The 19,913-nt window shown below is 50.3% G+C and overlaps 1 protein-coding gene across 3 annotated transcripts in view; it reads left to right on the forward strand.

The window, feature by feature from the left end:
• The window catches only part of CACNA1A (calcium voltage-gated channel subunit alpha1 A), a 250,656-nt gene that overhangs the window by 200,360 nt on the left and 30,383 nt on the right, over positions 1-19,913 (forward strand). For 2 of the 3 annotated variants that reach the window (XM_081495594.1, XM_081495593.1), the window contains 5 exons: positions 1,164-1,301; positions 3,280-3,481; positions 5,216-5,380; positions 8,608-8,718; positions 13,630-13,713. In XM_081495594.1, coding sequence (XP_081351720.1) covers positions 1,164-1,301; positions 3,280-3,481; positions 5,216-5,380; positions 8,608-8,718; positions 13,630-13,713 — 700 coding nt within the window. Of the gene's footprint in view, positions 1-1,163; positions 1,302-3,279; positions 3,482-5,215; positions 5,381-8,607; positions 8,719-13,629; positions 13,714-16,734; positions 16,741-19,913 lie in introns of all 3 variants that reach the window. The other variant, XM_081495595.1, reaches the window with a different exon arrangement.

Below are 19,913 nucleotides of genomic sequence, written 5' to 3' on the forward strand. Positions count from 1 at the left end.
ACCTCTGCTTAGCTTACAGGCCACCCAGAGACAAATCTTGATTTGATCTGCAGGCTGGCATTTGCCAACTGCCATTAGGACAAAAAATGTTAGGTTTTCAGAGCTTTCTGGATTTGGGGATTGTAGCTCAGAAGTTGTGGACCTGCAGTCCCCCCATCTTTGGGTCATCTTCCTGATGGGAAGTTCTAGACTCAGTCCAGGAAAGTGCTGAGCCTCTCACTAACCAAACGCTCAGTCAGTATTGCTTTTGTCACCAGTATAAAGGGTCATGCACGCATGCATGCTAAGTCATGTCCAACTCTTTGTGACGCTATGAACTGTAGCCCACCGGGCTCCTCTGTCTGTGGGATTCTCCAGGCAAAAATACAGAAGTGGGTTGCCATGCCCTCCTCCAGGGGATCTTCCCGACCCAGGGATCGAACCACATCTCCTTCAGCTCCTGCTTTGCAGGCAGATTCTCTACCACTGAGCCACCAGGGATGCCCGTTTTACTATGTGGCAAAGGATTCCCAGCTGTTTTTTGGTTGGCTGAAATCGGAAAGATCCCAGGCATTAGGCTACGAGTCTGGGGCTAGCCTTTGTATCCTACCCTGAGAAGGAGCAGCGGCTGCCTACCTTGTTCTGATGAACCCCAAAGTGTGCCTTTCTCCTTCCTTGCTCTTAACCACCCCGCAAGCCTGGTGCTCCCGCCGTTGGGAGTAGAAGTGTTCAAGTTAGAAAAGGATGTGAGTGTCTGAGTCCTCTCCCCCTGAACTCAGGCCATGGCATCCATGGATTTGTCTCCCAGTGGCTGCACACATGCTCCAGGGAGAAACGGGGTGTTGCTGCTTTGCAGGCTGTGCGAGGCAGTGTGGGCTGGTGGTCCCCTCCTCCTCTGTCGCTCTGGAGCCAAAGGCGGGTTTCCCTCTGTTTCCTTGTTGTTGTTGTTCAGTCACTAAGTCATCTCCGACTCTTTTGCAACCCCATGGACTGTAGCCCCAGGCTCCTCTGTCCATGGGATTTCCCAGGCAAGAATACTGGAGTGGGTTGCCTTGCCCTCCTCCAGGGGATCTTCCCGACCCAGGGATGGAACTGAGGTCTCCTGCATTGGTAGGCAGATTCTTTACCACTGAGCCACTGGAGAAACCCCTCCATTTACTAACCGTCCCCATTTTCCGTGGCAGCGGCAAGTACCTCCTCTATGAGAAGAATGAGGTGAAGGCGAGGGATCGAGAGTGGAAGAAGTATGAGTTCCATTATGACAACGTGCTGTGGGCACTGCTGACCCTCTTCACCGTGTCCACGGGAGAAGGCTGGCCCCAGTAAGTGGACCAGGCAGAGAGCCCCACAGGAGGAGCTCAGAGGGGCGGGGGGCCCAGGGGGCAGGAGAGAAAAGGGTCTGAGAGTCCAGTGCTGAGAAAGGTCTGAGGGAAGGAGAGGTTCACTCCTGGCTTCCGGAAGTGGGGACAATGCAAGATGCAAGATGAACCAGAGCAGCAGCCCCTACGTGTGGTTGGGCTTCGAAGGGTGGAAATCCAGCCATCTCTCTGCTTGCCAAACCCTTGAGTGTGTGGGCCTTCATGCTCCCAGAACAAGCACTGTTTCTAATTTGCAGAAAGGCTGCACATAGATACACAAGTGGTCACATCCCCTTAACCCTTTCTGTGCTGGTGAACACAAACCTCCAAGATGGGGCTGTGGGTGCAACATTCTCCAAGTCAGGACCAATCCATCCCAGACAGGGTTAGGGCTAGGGTGATATGGGTGAGACTAACTCATGCCAAAATTAAAATTGAAGCCCAAAATTTAATTTTTTTTAGGTTTTTTTTTTTTTTTCGACCATGCTGCACACAGCATGTGGGATCTTAGTTCCCCAATCAGGGCTCAAACCCACACCACCTGAATTGGAAGTGTGGAATCTTAACCACTGGACCACCAAGGAAGTCCCCAGAATTTAAATGCTTGATATTTTGTTCATCATGGGCCTTTGGGCATTTTTTTTAACTTTCTAAAATATTGCAGGAACGGGACTTCCCTGGCAGTTCAGTCGTTAAGACTGCCTTTCAGTCCAAGGGGTGCAGGTTCGATCCCTGGTTGGGGAGCTAAAATCTCACATGTCTCAAGGCCAAAAACTGAAAAAATATAAAACAGAAGCAATATTGTAACAAATTGAATAAAGGCTTTAAAAATGGTCCACATCAAACAAAGAAAAACTTTTAAAAAAATTGCAGAAAATACTAGACATTGGGGTAAAATGCTATTTATCTCGATTACTGAGGGGTCTGACACTCCCTGAATTTGTGTCTCAGCAAGTGCCTCGATCTCCTCACCCTAGTCCCGGTCCTCCTCCCAGAGGTCTCTGCTGAATGCAAGTTGAAGGTTTGGTAAGATTCCAGCTTGCGTCTTCAGCATCCTCACCTCCTTCCCTCGCTCCCCAAACACCCTAGCCAATACATGCCTCTCTACTCCCCAATACACAGTACCCACACACTTGGGATCAGTGCTTGCCCATTAGACACCTTTGAGCGAAGTTTTAGATACCCCTTCCTCAACAGACTTCACTTCCATCTGTCAGAAAAGCATCGCAATAATATACTTAATGATCTTGCTCAAAGAAGGCACTTTATGGCTCCCTGCCAAAAAATTGTCATCATTAACACACAAATCCATCACGTCTACAATGTGAATGGTGCCACTTAGATGCAGAGCCCTTGAGCAGTGCATGACCTGTGCAACTGTACAGAGCAGCCATGTGTACACTCATGTGCATTCTCATTGCACCTCCTCAGTTCCTACCACCACCTGTACTTAAATGAACACATACACACACGCACACATACACACACACACACATACATACACACACACACCCTGCCTCCATGACCCCCTACCCATTCCCATACATGACTACAAACCCATTTTCAAATCCCAACATGACCCCATCTCAGTGGGTGATCTACAGCAAGTCACTTTCAATTGCTGAACCTCAGTTTCCTTGTGTGCAAAATGGAGCCTGTAATAACCTCCCTGAGAGGGTTACTGGAAAAATAAATAAAGTGTTGAATATCTTTTCTAGCACATAATAAGCCCTCAATACAGGGCAGTAGAGGTAACTAACATTGTTGTCAACACTCCCCAAAGACAAAAAGTGTTAGGAAGATTATGGCTTCATAAAGTAACCACTGTGACCGCCGTCAGAAACAGTGACTACTCTTCATTTCTTTTGTTTCCTCTTGATATTGTCCTCCATTCCTGTTCCCCTGTCTCACTTTGTCCCTCTCCCCACCCTGGTCCTCACAGGGTCCTCAAGCATTCCGTGGATGCCACTTTTGAGAACCAGGGTCCCAGCCCTGGGTACCGCATGGAGATGTCCATCTTCTATGTTGTCTACTTTGTGGTGTTCCCCTTCTTCTTTGTCAATATCTTTGTGGCCTTGATCATCATCACCTTCCAGGAGCAGGGGGACAAGATGATGGAGGAATACAGCCTGGAGAAAAATGAGGTACCACTTTCCAGTTGCATCCCCACTTAGAAACTGACATCCCACCACTCACACACACACACAGAGGAACCAGCTTCTGGGGGCATCTGGGGAGGGTACAGCAGCATTCTCTAAGCAGAATCCACTCTGCAGGAAGGGTAGCCCCTCATGGGGTTCCCAGAGGAAAGAGGAGTTGTGTATGTATCAGTCAGTTTGGACTAGGTTATGATGCAGTAACAAGCATCCCTAAAATCTCAGTGCCAGATATGCACAAACAGATTGGACTGCATATCCAGGCTCCCTGTCATCTTTATTCTGGTTCCGCTCTGAGAAACTTCAGATTAAAAAAGAGAACAGCAAAACATGTGTCACGTCTCACATTACATTAGCCAGAGCTAGTCACATGTCCATATCTGATTTCAGTGGAGCAAAGAAGTACAATCTCTCCCAGAGAGGGGTGGAGAATATTAATGAAAGAAAATCCAGTCCACCAGAGAGTATAAGCATGACTGTTTGCCCTTCTAGAATTATCCAAGCTAGGAAGAGGACCTAGAATACATTCTTCCTCTGCTCCGTTGGCCCTTAAGACTAAATAATCATTATTCTTCCCTGTCTGCCTCCCTCAAAGAGAAAGAAAAGCTAAACATTTGGTAAGAAGGAGTGGTTAGGCTTCACAACATGGATGGACCTAGAGATTATCATACCAAGCAAAATAAGTCAGAAAGAGAAAGACAAATACCATATGATATCACTTGTAAGTGAAATCTAAAATAGAACACAAATGAACCTATCTCCGAAACGGAAACATATTCAAGACGTAGAGAACAGACTTGTCATTGTGGGGGGGTGGGGGAGTGGAGGGAAGGATTGACAGTTTGGAATTAGCAGAAGCAAACTATATAGAATGGATAAACAACAAAGTCCTATTGTATAGCACAGGAAACTATATTCAACATCCTGTGATAAACTGTAATGGAAAAGAATATGAAAAGAATGTTGGTGGTGGTTTAGTGGCTAAATTGTGTCCAACTCTTGTGACCCCAGAGACTGTTGCCAGCCAGGCTTTTCTGTCCACAGGATTTCTCAGGCAAGGGTTGCCATTTCCTTCTCCAGGGGATCTTCCTGGCCCAGGGATTGAACCAGGGCCTCCTGAATTGCAGGCAGATTCTTTACTGACTGAGCCACCATGGAAGCCCATGGAAAGAATATATCTATCTATCTATATATATATATATATATATATATATATATATATAAAACTGAGTCATTTTGCTGTGCAGCAGAAATTAATACAATGTTGTAAATCAATTACACTTCAATAACAATTTTTTAAGAAAAGAAAGAATGGTTAGGCTTTTAACCATTCAGACTCTGGTTGAAATTTGAGATTCGCCCACTTGGTAGCTGTGCCATCTTAGGCAAGTGGCTTAACCTCTCTGGGCCTTTATTTTCCTCATCTGTAAAGTGGGGCTACTGATAGTACCCACTGATCATGTTTGCAGAGGGGATTCGATGAGATAGTGGGGGCAGTATCACCAAAGCATAAGTTTTGGCTGATGGTAACTTCTCAAGGAGCCATAGCTGTCAGGAGAAGAAAGCATTCATAGCAAGTTTATGGGAAACAGGAGAGGTTAAGAGAAGTAGACGTCTGGGCAAATGTGCAGGAGAACTGTGTTGAGTGAGCTGAGGGGTGCTGGATGTCCAGTCACCTCTCTCCTGCCTCCGGCCCTCACGCCACCGGGCTGTCTCCCACAGAGGGCCTGCATTGACTTCGCCATCAGCGCCAAACCGCTGACCCGGCACATGCCGCAGAACAAGCAGAGTTTCCAGTACCGCATGTGGCAGTTCGTGGTGTCCCCGCCTTTCGAGTATACCATCATGGCCATGATCGCCCTCAACACCATCGTGCTCATGATGAAGGTGAGCCCTCCTCCCCCGGCGCTGCTTAACCACGACCCCTGCTCCCCTGCCCCACACACCGGTCCTTCCCTAGCAAGATGGAACCCACTAGAAGTTTCCCAGACAGACCGCACTCTGTTACCAAGCCCTTGTTCCTGCTATTCCCTCTGCCTGTCACACGATTCCCAGGGCTCCATCTGGCCAGCCCCTTCCGGCTGCCCCTGCAGAGCCCTTCCTCTGGTAAGCCTTCCCTGGCCTCCCAGGACCATATGAAGTCGTAGCAAGCATCCTATTTGGTTTTTTTTTAATATTTATTTATTTATTTATTTGGCTGTGCCATATCTTAGTTGTAGCACGTGGGATCTTTGATTGCAGCACAGTAACTCTTAATTTTGCATGAGAGCTCTAGTTCCCTGACCAGAGATCAAACCTGGCACCCACTACTCTGGGAGCTCAGAGTCTTAGCCTCTGGACTACCAGGGAAGTACCCTCCTATCTGTTACCTCACATGTCACAATATCATTATTGGGTTGTCCGACAGTCTGCCACCCACCTGTGAGCTCCAAGGGGCTGAGACAAGTCCTGATCACCACTAAATTCCAGGGGTTCAGAGAGGCCCTGACTCCAAGGGAAAAAGAGCCCCTTGATAAATTTGTGATGAATGAAGTGAGGAGGGCAGGTAAGGACCTTGTAGCCCTTAGAGCCAAGGAGCCTCTTCAGAGCAAAAAGTCAGGACCTTTTACCCTGTGCTTTGGAGACCAGAGGTCTGAATTTGAGCCCAGCTCTACCATTTAATTCACTACTGAACCTTGAGCTAGTGACCAGTGGCATGAGATGCAGTGGTCATCTCCAAAGCCCCTGGTTTCCCTGTCAATGAAATGAGAATTATTTAAAAAAATAGCATCTTCCATACACCTGGTGGGGATTAGGGTTGAAAGAGAAAATTCCTGTGAAGACATTAGCACATTTCTGGATTCTTAAAAACACTCTATAAATTTAGCTGTTGATTTTATTTAACTTATGTTTTCTGTTTTTGACTGTGCTGGGTCTTCATTGCTGCGCACAGGCTTCCTCTAGTGGCAGCAAGTGGGGGCTATTCTTCATTGCAGCGCATGGGCTTCTCATTGTGGTTGCTTCTCTTGTTGCGGAGCACAGGCTCTAGGCATATGGGCTTCAGTAGTTGTGGCTTGCAGGCTCTAGTGCCTGGGCTCAGTAGTTGTGGCAAATGGGCTTAGTTGCTTGTTGGCATGTGGAATCTTCCCGGACCAGGGATCGAACCCATGTCCCCTGCATTGGCAGGGGAACTCCCATCCACTGCACCACCAGAGAAGTCCTAACTGTTGATTTTTTTTGAATAGGCAAAAAAGCAGTGCCTGTGTTCACCTGAAAACTCATCTCTACAAGCAAGTGCTTTTATCTTTCCATTGTTAGGATCATGAACAGTTGTAAACAAGCAGAAGAGAGAAGGGTAGAATAGCACAGCCCTTCTCAGCCTGCTCCCAGATCATCTGGGCATTTTGTTAAAATGCAGATTCTGTTTCAGAAGGTCCAGGTGGGCCTGGGACTCTGCATTTCTAACCATATCCCAGTGATGCCGATGCTGCAGGTCCCTGGGCCACATCCTGAGTATCCAGGTTCTTGTAAACACCCAGTCTCCATCCTCAGGGTTACCCATATAGAATTTCTGCTATGTTTGCTTCACCTATTTTTTTTCTCATTTTTTTAATCGAGGTGAAATTCACATAACACAAGTACCCATTTTAAAGTGTATGGTGGCATTTATTGCATTCATCATGTTTGCAACCACCACCCCAATTTCCAGAACCTTTCCATCACTCCAAAAGGAAACCCATCCCCATTAGCAGTCACTCCCCATCCCCCTCCCCCCAGTCCCTGGCAACCACTCATCTGCTTTCTGTCTCTATGGATGTACCTATTCTGGATATTTCATCTATTTTTTTAAATATTTTAAATGATAGCACACTATTTCACCCTTAAATTCTTCGGCATGCATTTCTAAAAAATCAGAACATTTTCCCACATGTTCTTATACTTGACAAGATTAGTGTTAACACCAGAAGATCCATATTGAGTTGTCCCCAAAATGTCTTTTACAGTGAGTTGTTGAGCCAAAATCCAAGCGGCTACACATGGTCTCCAATTTTTTGTCTTTTAAATTTCCATCTTCTGCCCCTCCCCCCTAACCATTCCATGCCCGCCCCCACTATTAAGTTCTGAGGATACCAGATGAATTAAATGAAAACTGTCTCACCTCTGGGTGCATCGGTTTCCTCCATCTGCCGGATTTCCTGTAACCTGGTGAAAGTGAAAAGAAAGGGAAAGTGTTAGTCGCTCAGTCATGTCCAACTCTTTGCGACCCCACAGACTGTAGCCTGCCAGGCTCCTCCGTCCATGAAATTCTCCAGGCAAGAATACTGGAACAGGTTGCCAATTCCTACTCCAGGGGATCTTCCCAACCCAGGGATCAAACCCAGGTCTCCTGCATTACAGGCAGATTCTTCATCAACTGAGCCACCTGGTAGTTAGATGTAAAGGTTGTGGATTCCCCATGAAAGTGAAAGTTGCTCAGTCGTGTCTGACTCTTGCGACCCCATGGACTGTAGCCCTCCAGGCTCCTCTGTCCATAGAATTCTCTAGGCAAGAATACTGGAGTGGGTTGCCATTCCCTTCTCCAGTGATCAAAGCCCAGTTTTCAGCATCACAGGCAGATTCTTTACCATCTGAGCCACCATAGATTCCATATGCCATGGGGCAGCCAAGCCCTCAAGCCACAACCACTGAGCCCACGTGCCCTAGAGTCCATGTTTTGCAACAAGAGAAGCCACCACAATGAGAAACCCACACGCCACAACTAGAGAAAGTCCAAGCAGCAACAAAGAGCACAGCCATAAATAAATACATAAAATTTTTGAAAATTACAAAGAGGATGCTGTAGACATCCTCCTGCATCACAAGGAGCCCCATCCGGCCAGGCTGTCCTGGGATCTTGGCTGTTAAGATAGGGCTCAAGAAAAGAATGTTTGCTTTGATGTGAAAAGATGAGCTGAGCCAGCGAAGAGCTGGGCTCCGGCTCAGGCTGGCTCCACAGGACCTCAAGAAGGAAGCCAAGTGTCCCAGCCCTGCCTGCCCCTAGGAAAAGACAGCCATGAAGCCACCCCTGCACCCCTACATGTGTTCCCCAATACCACGCCCACTGACCCCACCTCTCTTCTTCCTTTCTCATCTAGTTCTACGGGGCCTCTGTTGCTTATGAAAATGCCCTGAGAGTATTCAACATCGTCTTCACCTCCCTCTTCTCACTGGAATGTGTGCTCAAAGTCATGGCTTTTGGGATTCTGGTAAGTCCGGCCATGAGGCTAGAGCTATGGGTTAAGGGAAAGCCCGGAGGAATACTGGGTGCTGGTGGTGGTCTCCCCACCTGGCCCCTCTGCCCCCAACCCCAGTGGTGACTTGAGCATCCCTCCAATTCACACATATCCTATATACTTAGGTGTTCTCATACTTACCAAGTAACACCAAACTCTGCATATTAAATGATGTGATGAGAGAGGGTAATTATTATTTTGGAGATAAGGAAACAGAGATCCAGACAAGCCGAGTCCATAGCATTCAAACTGTTCTAGCCACAATCTTCAGTAAGAAATACACTTTGCAATGGAGCCCAATACACAGAAGTACATGCATACATGCATCCTAAGTCGCTTCAGTCATGTCCAACTCTTTGCAACCCCTGGACAGTAGCCTGCCAGGCTCTGTCCATGGGATTCTCCAGGCAAGATACTGGAGTGGGTTGTCATGCCCTCCTCCAGGGGATCTTCCCGACCCCAGGATGGAACCCACATGTCTTATGTCTCCTGCATTAGCAGGTGTGTTGTTTACTGCTAGCACCACCTGGGAAGCCCACACAGAAGTACAGACAACCGAAATGAAATTTTCTCAGAATCCATATCTCCTGTTAGAATATACCCTATACTCTGAGGTTGTCTGTTTTCTTGATTCCATGTTCCCACCCCAACTCCTTTTTTTATTTGCCAGTCCCACAGCATATGAGATCTTAGTTCCCCAACTAGGGATGGAACCTGCACCCCCTGCAGTGGAAGCAGAGTCTTAACCACTGTACTGTCAGGAAAGTACTGCCCCCTCCTTTTTATAATGTAATTCATGACCCACTAACAGTGCAAGAGGTCTTAACCTGAGGTCTGTTGACCCCCAAAGGGATCTGTGGGTAGGGGTTGTGGGTGAGGGGACCCATGAAATGAGATGTGAAAAAATTACACCTGTATTTTTCACCAGCCGCTAATGGGACTTTAGAGTTTCCTTCTGTCTTAAAAGTAGACAGCAGACCCCCCAGGTTGCCAATACGATCTGTGCCACTGATACAAATCAGGTGTTCTCATACTGCATTCAAGAGGTTGCAGGTAAGTCATCCCTCCATATCTGTAGGTTCTACATCTGAGGACTCAACCCATTTGATTGGCAGTTGGTTGAATCCACAGATGTGAGACCAGAGGATATGGAGGCCTGCCTGTCAAGCACTTGAGAATATGCTTAGCCCACCTCTCTAAGAAGAATGACCTGCAGCTCATGGTGTTAGCAGATGGAGGCTGGGTTCTCACCTCAGCTTCCCGAGGTGGTAAAAAGTGTCAGCTTTGACACAAGACAGACCTCGAGTCTGATTATATTCAGGCTGTGTCACCTCCCCTCTCTCTCCTCCATCACAAGAAAAGCCCATCCTCTGTGTTTCCCTCAGAAGAGCTCTTGCAAACCCCAAACGCAAATAATGTGAGTCTGGAGACTGAGGAGGGGAAGCCTGGCATGGTTTGAGTGCTAAGCTGCTTCAGTCACGTCCAACTCTTTGTGGAGACCCTATGGACTGTAGCCTGCCAGGCTCCTCTGTCCATGGGATTCTCCAGGCAAGACTACTGGAGTGGGTTGTCATTTCCTCCTCCAGGGGATCTTCCTGATCCAGGGATCAAACCCAAGTCTCCGAAGGCTCCTGCATTGCAGGCGGGTTCTTTACCGCTGAGGCACCAGGGAATTGAGCACTCAATAAATGCCAGGAAGGGTTACAGTAAAGCTCATCACGCCTCCTTTCTCCTCCAAAGCAGTGATTCCCAATCCTGCAACTAACAGAAGCACTTAAAGTTGAATGATGCCCCAAATCCACCTTGAGTTGTTCTGATTCACCAAGTGGGCTGGGAGCCCCCGAATCGGTATTTTTCATGAGGACACTCAGGGGAACCCAGCGTACAGTCTGGACCATTGATTGGGTCCTGCGCTGAGGACCAGCCAGGCAGGGGGTAGGAACTCTACAGTCAGGGCAACTGCACCAACTCAAGAGTTCCAGTCCAGGGGTTTCCACCTGTGGGCTGTGTGACCCAGAACAGATCACAGAACATGTACGGGGAAGAAGTCAGTCTCTGGAGCACCCATGTAGTTGTTTAGACACTCAGTCATGTCCGACTCCCTTGCGACCCCATGGACGGCAGCCCTTCAGGCTCCTCTGTCCTTGGGATTCTCCAAGCGAAAATACTGGAGTGGGTTTCCATGCCCTCCTCCAGGGGATCTTCCTGACCCAGGGATCGAACCTGCATCTCCTGCATTGGCAGGTGGTTCTTTATCACTGAGCCACCTGGGAAGTCCTGGAGCACCCATACTTGAGTGTGAATGCTGCCTCAGCCCCTTTCTAGAAGGGTGACCAAAAGCAAAGCATTCAGCCTCTTTGCCCCTGTGTCTATATCTACAAAATGAGAGAACCACACACCCAGCCGGAGCTGAGGGGACCATGAGCATGGACCCAACTGCCCAGTGCAGTTGTGTCTTGTGATTTTATTTTTTTCCCAGTCAATGTTCTGGTGGTGAAGTGATGCAATGTGCCAGGGCCTGGAACCCCATCTCCTCCACCCCTGATAATCCTGCACAGTTCTGCACTGAGTCTCCCCCTTCAGTCTTAGATGAAGCCCCAAGTTCCCCATGTGGAATTTAAATGATAGAAGGGAACCTTCTAGTCCAGGGGCTTGAAGCATGTGGCCAGCCACCTAGAAAGTTGTATTTGTGGCCCCCCATAAGCAGAGCCTGAGACAAGAACTGAGTGCAAGGGATTTATCTGAAAGGTGACCCCAGGAAGCCTCGTAGGGGAGAGAGGGAGTGAGACAGAGAAGGGAAGGTAGCCAGTGCAGGATGTGTTGTTGAGCAGCTTAGCAATGCTGGCAACTGGAGTGCAGTTCCATGGAGGACCTCTGAGAGGCAGCAGAGATCACATACTCTGGTCATCTCACCCGTGGTGAGGGAGCTGGGATATTTATCCTCCAGGGCTCATAAGCCATAATGAAGAGCTGCTCCCAAAGAAGCTGTTAATTACCCCAAAAAGTATGCTGCTACAGAACACCCCTGGGCAGAATGACAAGGTTGTACAGTCAAATATGAGGACATCTGGGTAGGACCCTAGCAGCAGCTATATAAATACCCCAAAATGCCAGTGGAACCTGAATTCCTCTCAATCCTAAAACAGCATCCATCTATTGAGAACCTGCATGCATGCATGCATGCATGCTCAGTCATGCCTGACTCTGCAACCCCATGGACTAGCCCACCAGGCTCCTCTGTCCATGGGATTTTCCAGGCAAGAATACTGGCATGGGTTGCCATTTTCTCCTCCAGGAGACCTTCCCAACCCAGAGATCAAACCAGCATCTTCTGAGTCTCCCACATTGGCAGGCAGATTTTTTACCGCTGAACCACCTGGGAAGCCCTACTGTATACCAGACCCCACACTCAGTGACTCACATGCATTATCAGATTGTTATACCCTTATGTTCCATAAGAGGGCCTTGAGCCCAAAGCAGTCCAACTCCAAGGACATTTGATTCATACATGCTAGAAGAATTTGATCCTGAGAAGCATGGCTCCAAAGCCCAGGTCTATCTCTGTGAGGCAGAGGGGCTGCTGCTGTGTGAGATGCTTAGGTGAGAAGCTAACTGCTTAGAATGGGGTCCAAGCTCTGACCCACCCTCTGCTTTTGTGACAATGCTGGGAAAGCCTGTGTTTAGCATGGGTCCCACTGAACCTTGAGAGAAGAGCTATTTGAGCCACACCCTTAGATCCAGGCAGAGGTGCTTATTCATTGTGGGCTCAAACTGGGTGAAATATTTCAGTGTTTTAACAACAACAGACTATATCTGTGTGTCCCGGTTGCACCAAAATCCAGCCCAGGGATGTATCAGTCAGGATAGATCAAATTAAGTGGCAGTAACAAACAACCCCACATTTCAGTTGCTCCAGTCAACAAAGGGTTTGTTGACACCCAGCAGGAGTGGTGGGAGGCTGTTTGCCTTCAGTTACTCAGAGATCCAGGCTCACAGAAAAGCTGTCACCTGGAACATTGCTGGTCACCAGGCCCAGGGCTTAGAGAGTTCTGGCGAGTACTGTGGTTGCCCAGAGGTGACTCATGCTGCCTCTTGTTCACAACCTATTGGCTGTAACTAGACTCAGAGCCTTGTGTGTAACTAGATACACAAGGTGACCAGGAAGTGTAGCCTCATGTGTGCCCGGAAGGCTGCTGTACCCTTGTTACGGTCTTCCTTCTTCAGATTAAGAAATAGAGGCACAGAGAGTTTAAGTCATTGATCCACAGCCACACAGCTGGATGACAGTGTAGCTGGGATGTGAACCCAGAGGCCATTGTCTTAGCAAGTTTGCTATAAGCACAGTCCTGATTCAGCACGGTCCTGTCCATAGACACTGGACTTGCCCAGATTTGGGTTCAAATCCTATCTCTTCACCTCTGTGATGCCTGAGGTGAGCAACTTTGCTCTCTGAGCCTCAGTTGCCTTGTGTAAAATGGGTGATAAACCTTCCCTCTGATGGTCTTTGCAAGGATCCCAGTGATGTCATTTATGGTGCATCCAAGGTCTCAGGGGACCCTTGGAACTGTTGGAGAATCAAGGCACAGCCCAGAAGGGCAGCCCTGTCCCTCCCCACAACCAGTGAGGCTGAAACAGCACCTGGAGGGCCCCCCTCTGGGATCAGGCAAGCCATGGGAAGGCAGAGGGGGTGTCAGGGAGGGAGGGGCCACTCAGAGCACATGATAACTGAGCAGCAAGATACATTTTGCTATTTGATTGACTGTAACTGTTCCGGGCACTCAGACTGGTCTGCAACTGTGCCTTTAATGGGCACCCTGGGCTGGACATGGGGGCCATCCCTGGAGCCCTGCGTTGGCATCTCTATCTTGTGGGTCCCCATTCTAGAATTATTTTCGCGATGCCTGGAACATCTTCGACTTTGTGACTGTTCTGGGCAGCATCACCGACATCCTCGTGACCGAGTTTGGGGTAAGTTTCCCGCCAGCTTCTCTCCGGGCAGTTCTTGGCTGGGCTGGGAGAGGTGAGGAGGAGGTCACAGGGAAGCAGAGGGTCCCGACAGCCACAGCTGGCTCAAGCCAGCAGTTGACCTTGACCAAAGAGGGAGAAGCGGGGGGCCCCCGGAATCAAGGCAGCCCCTCAGAAGGGCTATGTGGGGAGACGGAGGTGTGCAAAGCCCCCAGCACTGCAGCGTGAACTCCCTGCATCTTGGCTACTGATGTATGAATAGATACTGTGGATAAGCTCATTGAGAGAACGGAGACACTTAAAGGATCTCAAGGCTGAGCCCTGCCCTCCAAACAGAACACAGTGTTGGGGGCCCAAAGGGAACCAGCTTCAAGTCTATCCTGCTTGAACTAACCATCTTCTGGCTCATGGGCCGGAGGGAGCCACGGCCCTCAGGTTAATGGGGGGATGCCTTTCCCAGGACTTTAGGAGGGTCCCCAGGACATGTGTCTTCCTGTATCCCCAGGCCTGGCAGGTTCCCAATGTGGGGGGTCTCTGGATGTCAATGTGGTGGGCTGTGGGCCACATCGTCTTTCCCCCTTGTCTGGAAGATTCAGGGTCCCAGAGCTCCTGTCTCAGACCCCCTCCTTGGCCGTTTGCCAGTGAGCCCAGGCTTGAAGGTCCTTGGGAGGCTGGAGGGAGGGTAGGAGATCCTCACAGAGGAAGCAAAAGGGCAAAGAATGTCAGAGCCAGGGGCCAGGGGTGGTATCAACCTTGTCATAGTAACAACAAAAATAATAGGTGACAAGAATCATGCAATCACTTCATGCCAGGCACTGTGCCAAGCATTTTACGTGGATTAACTCATGGTTCAGGTTGGAGAGCTGAACATATAAAAGAATCCCTTTAGTGGTTCAACTGAAGCGATCTGAAAGCAGAGACCATTCACCGAGCAGAAGGGAAGAAGCCCAGTCACCGTGGGGAGCTGTTACCTGCCCAGGTGCTGAAGTCAGAGAGGAGCTACCTGGTGGAAACTGTGGACATGGAGGGACAGAGCACCTGCCAGAGATAGGGCCAAAGCAGGCACAGAGCATCAGGAGAGGAATACCCTTACCTTTCTCTCCTCCCACGCTCTATCTCCTGCCAGCCACTTCCATTGGCCAAACCCAGCCAGAAAGGAGCCAGGAGGCCAGAAAGCCAGGGTGATGCTCAGAACAGGCAGAGAAGAACAGAGAGTAGACCTGGGTGGGGTGAGGCCCAAGGAAGAGGGTGTTGCCCCATTTCACAGATGAGGAAACAGATGCTCAATGCTCAGGAAAATGAGGGACACACCTAAGGGCATGCAGCCAGGCCTGGTGACTCCTGAGGTCACACTGGTGTTCCCTGGGGTGTCCCTAACTGAGCCCCTGGCAGAAAGGGATCATTTGGGCCCCTTTTCTGTCCTATAGAGCCTCATAGAACTGGGAAGCTTCACCAAAGAGGGACCATTCTCTGCCACATCCCCTAACACCCTCACCCAAGTGGTATTCTGGCCACAGTTCTTTGCCTTCAGCTCCAGTGAACCAAAAGTTCCCCCTTCCCTTGTCTTACCCCTGACACCTTCCTCTAGAGAGGTCATGCCCAGCTTGGGGCTGTCCCCATTGGGGTACCTCCATCTGGCCACTGTCCTCTCCCTGGCAGAGAGCCAGAGCTTAGACCTCATTGTCTGTCTTAGGTTTTTAAGAGGTCTGGGCTCCTCCTGACAATCAAAATTACCTTGCCACCCACCCAAAGACAAGACAGCCTTGAACCAAAATCTCTCTGGATCAAGAGCTTAGAAGAGGTGACCCACCACCCCAGAAGGGCAGGTAGAGAAAGTTGATTGAGGCTCTAGTTGCCAGTAAGAGCTCTGTAGGATTGGACCCCAGTGGCTTGTTCTCCTGACTGCAAGATGTGGGAAGGAAGGATGGGACATGGGATCCAATTCAGGGATGTCAGGACTATTGTAGTACTCAAACAGCCCTCCCTACAAGCTGTTTGACCTTGAGTAACTTGTATTACCTCTTCTCATCCTGAATATGGGACTAACCTTCATAACCAACCTCATCAGACCCTTGCAAGCCTCACATTCATCCATACATTCATAGAAGTGCACATTAAGCACCTGCTATATGCCAGGCACTGGTAGAGGTGCTGAGGACAGAGCAAAACAGACAAGAATGCCTGCCCCCAGTGGGCTGACACTCTAGGACAGGAGAGGGCAACTTTGAACAAATCAGAGTGCTTGACGTAAAGTGCTTGGCACAGAACCAGCCAGGAATTAGTTCACGAATGGTGGTTATTATTATTGTTCTTGCTCTTATTACTGTGAATGATCTTGGGATTGAGGTCTGTTAGGCAGCACCCCAGCCCTGAATTCTAATCACTTGGTGGGAAAGATAGAGGGTGGGCATTTGGACCCTTTTACTTTTAGGAGGATTAACTCCCAACCTGGAGGCAGGGTGGGGATGTGGTGGGGGTGGAGGGTGGTCACCCTACTGAGCAAAGAGCCCTCAGCAGCCCCTTTCTGCCTCCCAGGTAAGCCCACTATGTCTGAAGGCAGAGTTCAGCCAGGCTGAGGCAGGGGGAGCCAGACCATTGGGAGGGCAAGTCCCCAGGGTTTCGGGGGAGGGGGAGAGGGTGTGAGGCCCATTGGGCCTCAGCTGCGCCCCCAAGTGGCTGGGGTGACGTGGGTTTGCCCTGCGTGCGATGGATAATGACTGTGTTTCTTGTCTTGTCTCTTTTCATGCCTGCTCTTTAAACTGTATATTGGCACAACGCCGTCTGAAAAACTCATCCAATCAAAATGCACTATGAAATTCATTTGTTCATCCATGACGTGGTCTGTGTGTTCATACACCAATGACTATCTCCCAACCCACCACCACCACCCCCACTCCCCGCCCGGGAACCGAAACCCATTGGTTTTTTGGCACTGGTTACAAATCAACCTAAAAAACGCTGAACACGCCTCCCCAACTGCCCCCGCCCGCCCGCTCCCCCTCCATCTTCAACATCTGCATCTAGAATCCGGTTGGTCTTACTTCTTTCTGAAGTCTAAATGCCTTACATTAACTGTGAACGCATCTTCTCGCATCAGCATTGCACGTCACGCCCTGGGCTTTTTAAACTTGGATTGCCTGATGCACCCCCCTGTCCCCACTGGGTCTGTCTGTTGGTCTCTCCAAACTCTCCTGACTCCCCTCCTCCCCTCATTCCCACAGTCTCTCTTCCTCTGTTTTTTATTGGGTTTCTAAGTTGGGGTTTTCTGTTGGGGTTGGTTTGTGTCTCTTGCAAAGAAAAGGATGGGTTTGCCCCCAGGCAGTGCCTCCCATAGGACAGGCTGGCTGGCTGGGTCTCCCACCCCATTCCTTACACACAGCCCTGTACTCCAAGCCCTCAGCCACTCTCTCACCACTCCTGTCCCAGTTCAGCTCTGTGGAGCCCTGGGGCCCCAGGAAATCGCCACCAGTCCCTCACCCAATTCCAAGCCCACGAGCTCTTGGGGCTTGAGGACCGGTGATGTGCATCTCCAAGTCTGATGGAGGAGGTCTGAGGGACCTGCAGTGTGCAGGCAAAGAGGCTCAGGTGAGGGGGACACAGCAAAGCGAGGACTCAGGTCTGGCTGCTTCCAGATGGACCAGCCAGCTCTCGCCCTCTCGTGGAGCCCTAAGAGGCAGGGGCGCCTGTCCCCCTTCCCCCACCCAGATGCAGTCCCTACACACACGTGCTCTCTGCTCTTTCCTGTTCAGCCTCTGACTCTCCTCCTCTCTTTCTCTCTGTCTCCCTCTGTCGCTGTCTCTGTCTCTCTCTCTCTCTCTTTCCCTTTCTCTTTTTCGCTCTTGCAGTCTTCCTGTCTTGATCCTCCCCCACCCAACACACACACACACACACACACACACACACACACACACACTGTCCCTCCCTTCTGTTATATCCATCCACCCTACACACATCCGCACCCCCACCCCGGATGCACCATCTCCATCTCTCCCTCACCTCACTTATTCTGCTCCCTACATACCTGCACACTCCTCCCTCTGTTAAATCCCACCTGGGGACTTCCCTGGTAGTCCAGTGGCTAAGATTCCGTGCCCACAGCACAGGGGGCCTGCGTTTGATTCCCCGGTCAGGGAACTAAGATCCCACATGCCACAAATGAAATATCCCACAGGCTGCAGCTAAGACCTGGTGCAGCCAAATAAATAAATTAAAATATTTTAAAGAGAGAGAGAGAAGAAATCCCACCTGCCTCTGCCCCTCCCCCACCCTCCCCTGAGCCCCTTTGAAGGATGCCCCGCAATAGCATCTTTGCACCAGGATCTCCTCTCCCCTGCTAGCTAGCCATACATAAGCACTCATCCACTAGACACTTAATGAGCCCCAATTCAGTGCCCCAGATGGGGGTTGGATAGAGGCAGACACCATCACTGCCCTCTCCCCCGCCGCATCGCCTACAGTCAGGTGGTGGTGGGGGAGGAGGGCAGGCACTGGTTAAATAAGCCCTGTGTATAAGCAGTGTTAACAAGGTGGAGAGGAGGAGAAAAGGGCATTGGAGGCCCAGGATAGCACATGCAAAGGTCCTGGGGCAGATCAGAGCATGCAGGGGACAGGGTCTTCAAGTGAGAGGCTGGGGCTGGGGCAAAGAGTGGAGGAAAGCTGACCTATAAAAAGTGAAAAGGTCAGAAGGGGACAGGACTCTGGGCCTTGTTGTGGGAATCTGGGAGGATCTGGAGCAGAGGAGGTGTGATAGGAAGTGCGATTACACCAGACGCTGCAGCTGCAGAGCAGGGAGTAGGAAGGCAGGGGGCTGGGCTGGAAGTGAGCACCAGGAATCCCAGTGAGAGATGACATCAGAAGAGGGAGGAACAATGGGAGGACTGGCCATCTGAGCAGGGGCCTCTCCAGGACCTGGAGATGGGTCGGGTCTGGGCTGGGGGGTAGACAGAGACACCTGGAGGATATGAGTCTGACTTGAACCGTGAGACAGAAGTTAGGGAATGCCAGGAGAGAGTCAGGTAATGGGGAAGAGCACAAGTGTGGGCACAGTAGGCTTGATGGGCACCCCAGAAGAAGTCAAGTAGGCAGGTGGTTGTGGGATCTGGAGTCCAGAGGCAAGATCTGGGCTGGAGATGGGGTCTTCAAGTGGCAGGATTTCTCTGAAGCCCTCAGGTCAGTGGTTCCCATGTCCTTCTAAGCACTCGCACCCCCTGCACACTGCAAGCCTTCCAGGGCCCACATCCTTCCCCTTCAGCCTAGAACCAGGAAGCACTAGGCAGGGTTGGAGGAGAGGCCTGTTCCTTCACAGCTGTGGACAGAAAGATGGAAACTAGGAAGAAGGAAGTCAGAAGTTCTGCAAGTACTTGAAGGACTCTATGCAGACCCAGGGGGAAATGGAAGGATGGATGCGGGCAGACTAGAAACTTCCCCTGCCCTCCCCTCCCCTGACCTCTTTCACCTCTACCCCCTCCCTCCCCTGTGTGTCTCCTCTCTCCCTGGCTCAAAGAAAGGCAGCATGCTGTCTGCACGCGTCTCCCGGCAAAGTCCCCTTGCTTCTCCAGCATGGTGGCAGCTCCCACCCCCTGCTTTGCCCCCAGCCCCCAGAGGCTGCTTCCAGGGCCTGTCTGCCTTTGCATGAATCCACATGTTATGCCCCGCCCCATGAAGGGATGGCTCGTACTCTGGGGGGTGGACGGGAGGGGTCTGGGGACACCTGGGCCATCGGCCCTGGTCCCAAATGGGTGGCCAAGCAGGGCTGGGAGTCAAGTCCACAGGGCACGGAGGGTGACTCTCAGTCAAGCTGGGTTGCGGGGGTTTATTTGAGGCATTCGAGACATTCTCATTGTGGTTGGGTCCAGTGTGGTCAGGGTAGGAGCCCTACACCCCTCCTCCATCCTAAATGTCTACCTAAGGGTCAACTGATATGTCCCAGGGAGCACCCCAGACTTTGCTGGCAAACCCAGAGGCCTCTTGCCATCTTCAGAAATTCCTTGAACCACCCCTCCCATTCCTGCCTCTCACCTCCCAGGCCAGAGCTAGCTAGATCCAGTGTCTGGGAAACCCCCAAGAAGCACTAAATAGATTGCCCATATAATTCATTGTCCAAACTTCTGAGGCCAAAAGAGTCGCTGTGACTGTGGGGGCAACCTGAATGACCACCCCTGTGCCATTTGTAGGGTGAGGGCTAGGCCAGTTTTAATGCTGCT

Source organism: Giraffa tippelskirchi, chromosome 6, assembly GCF_054371585.1.
Source record: "Giraffa tippelskirchi isolate mGirTip1 chromosome 6, T2T-mGirTip1v1.2.pri, whole genome shotgun sequence".
Taxonomy (NCBI): domain Eukaryota; kingdom Metazoa; phylum Chordata; class Mammalia; order Artiodactyla; family Giraffidae; genus Giraffa; species Giraffa tippelskirchi.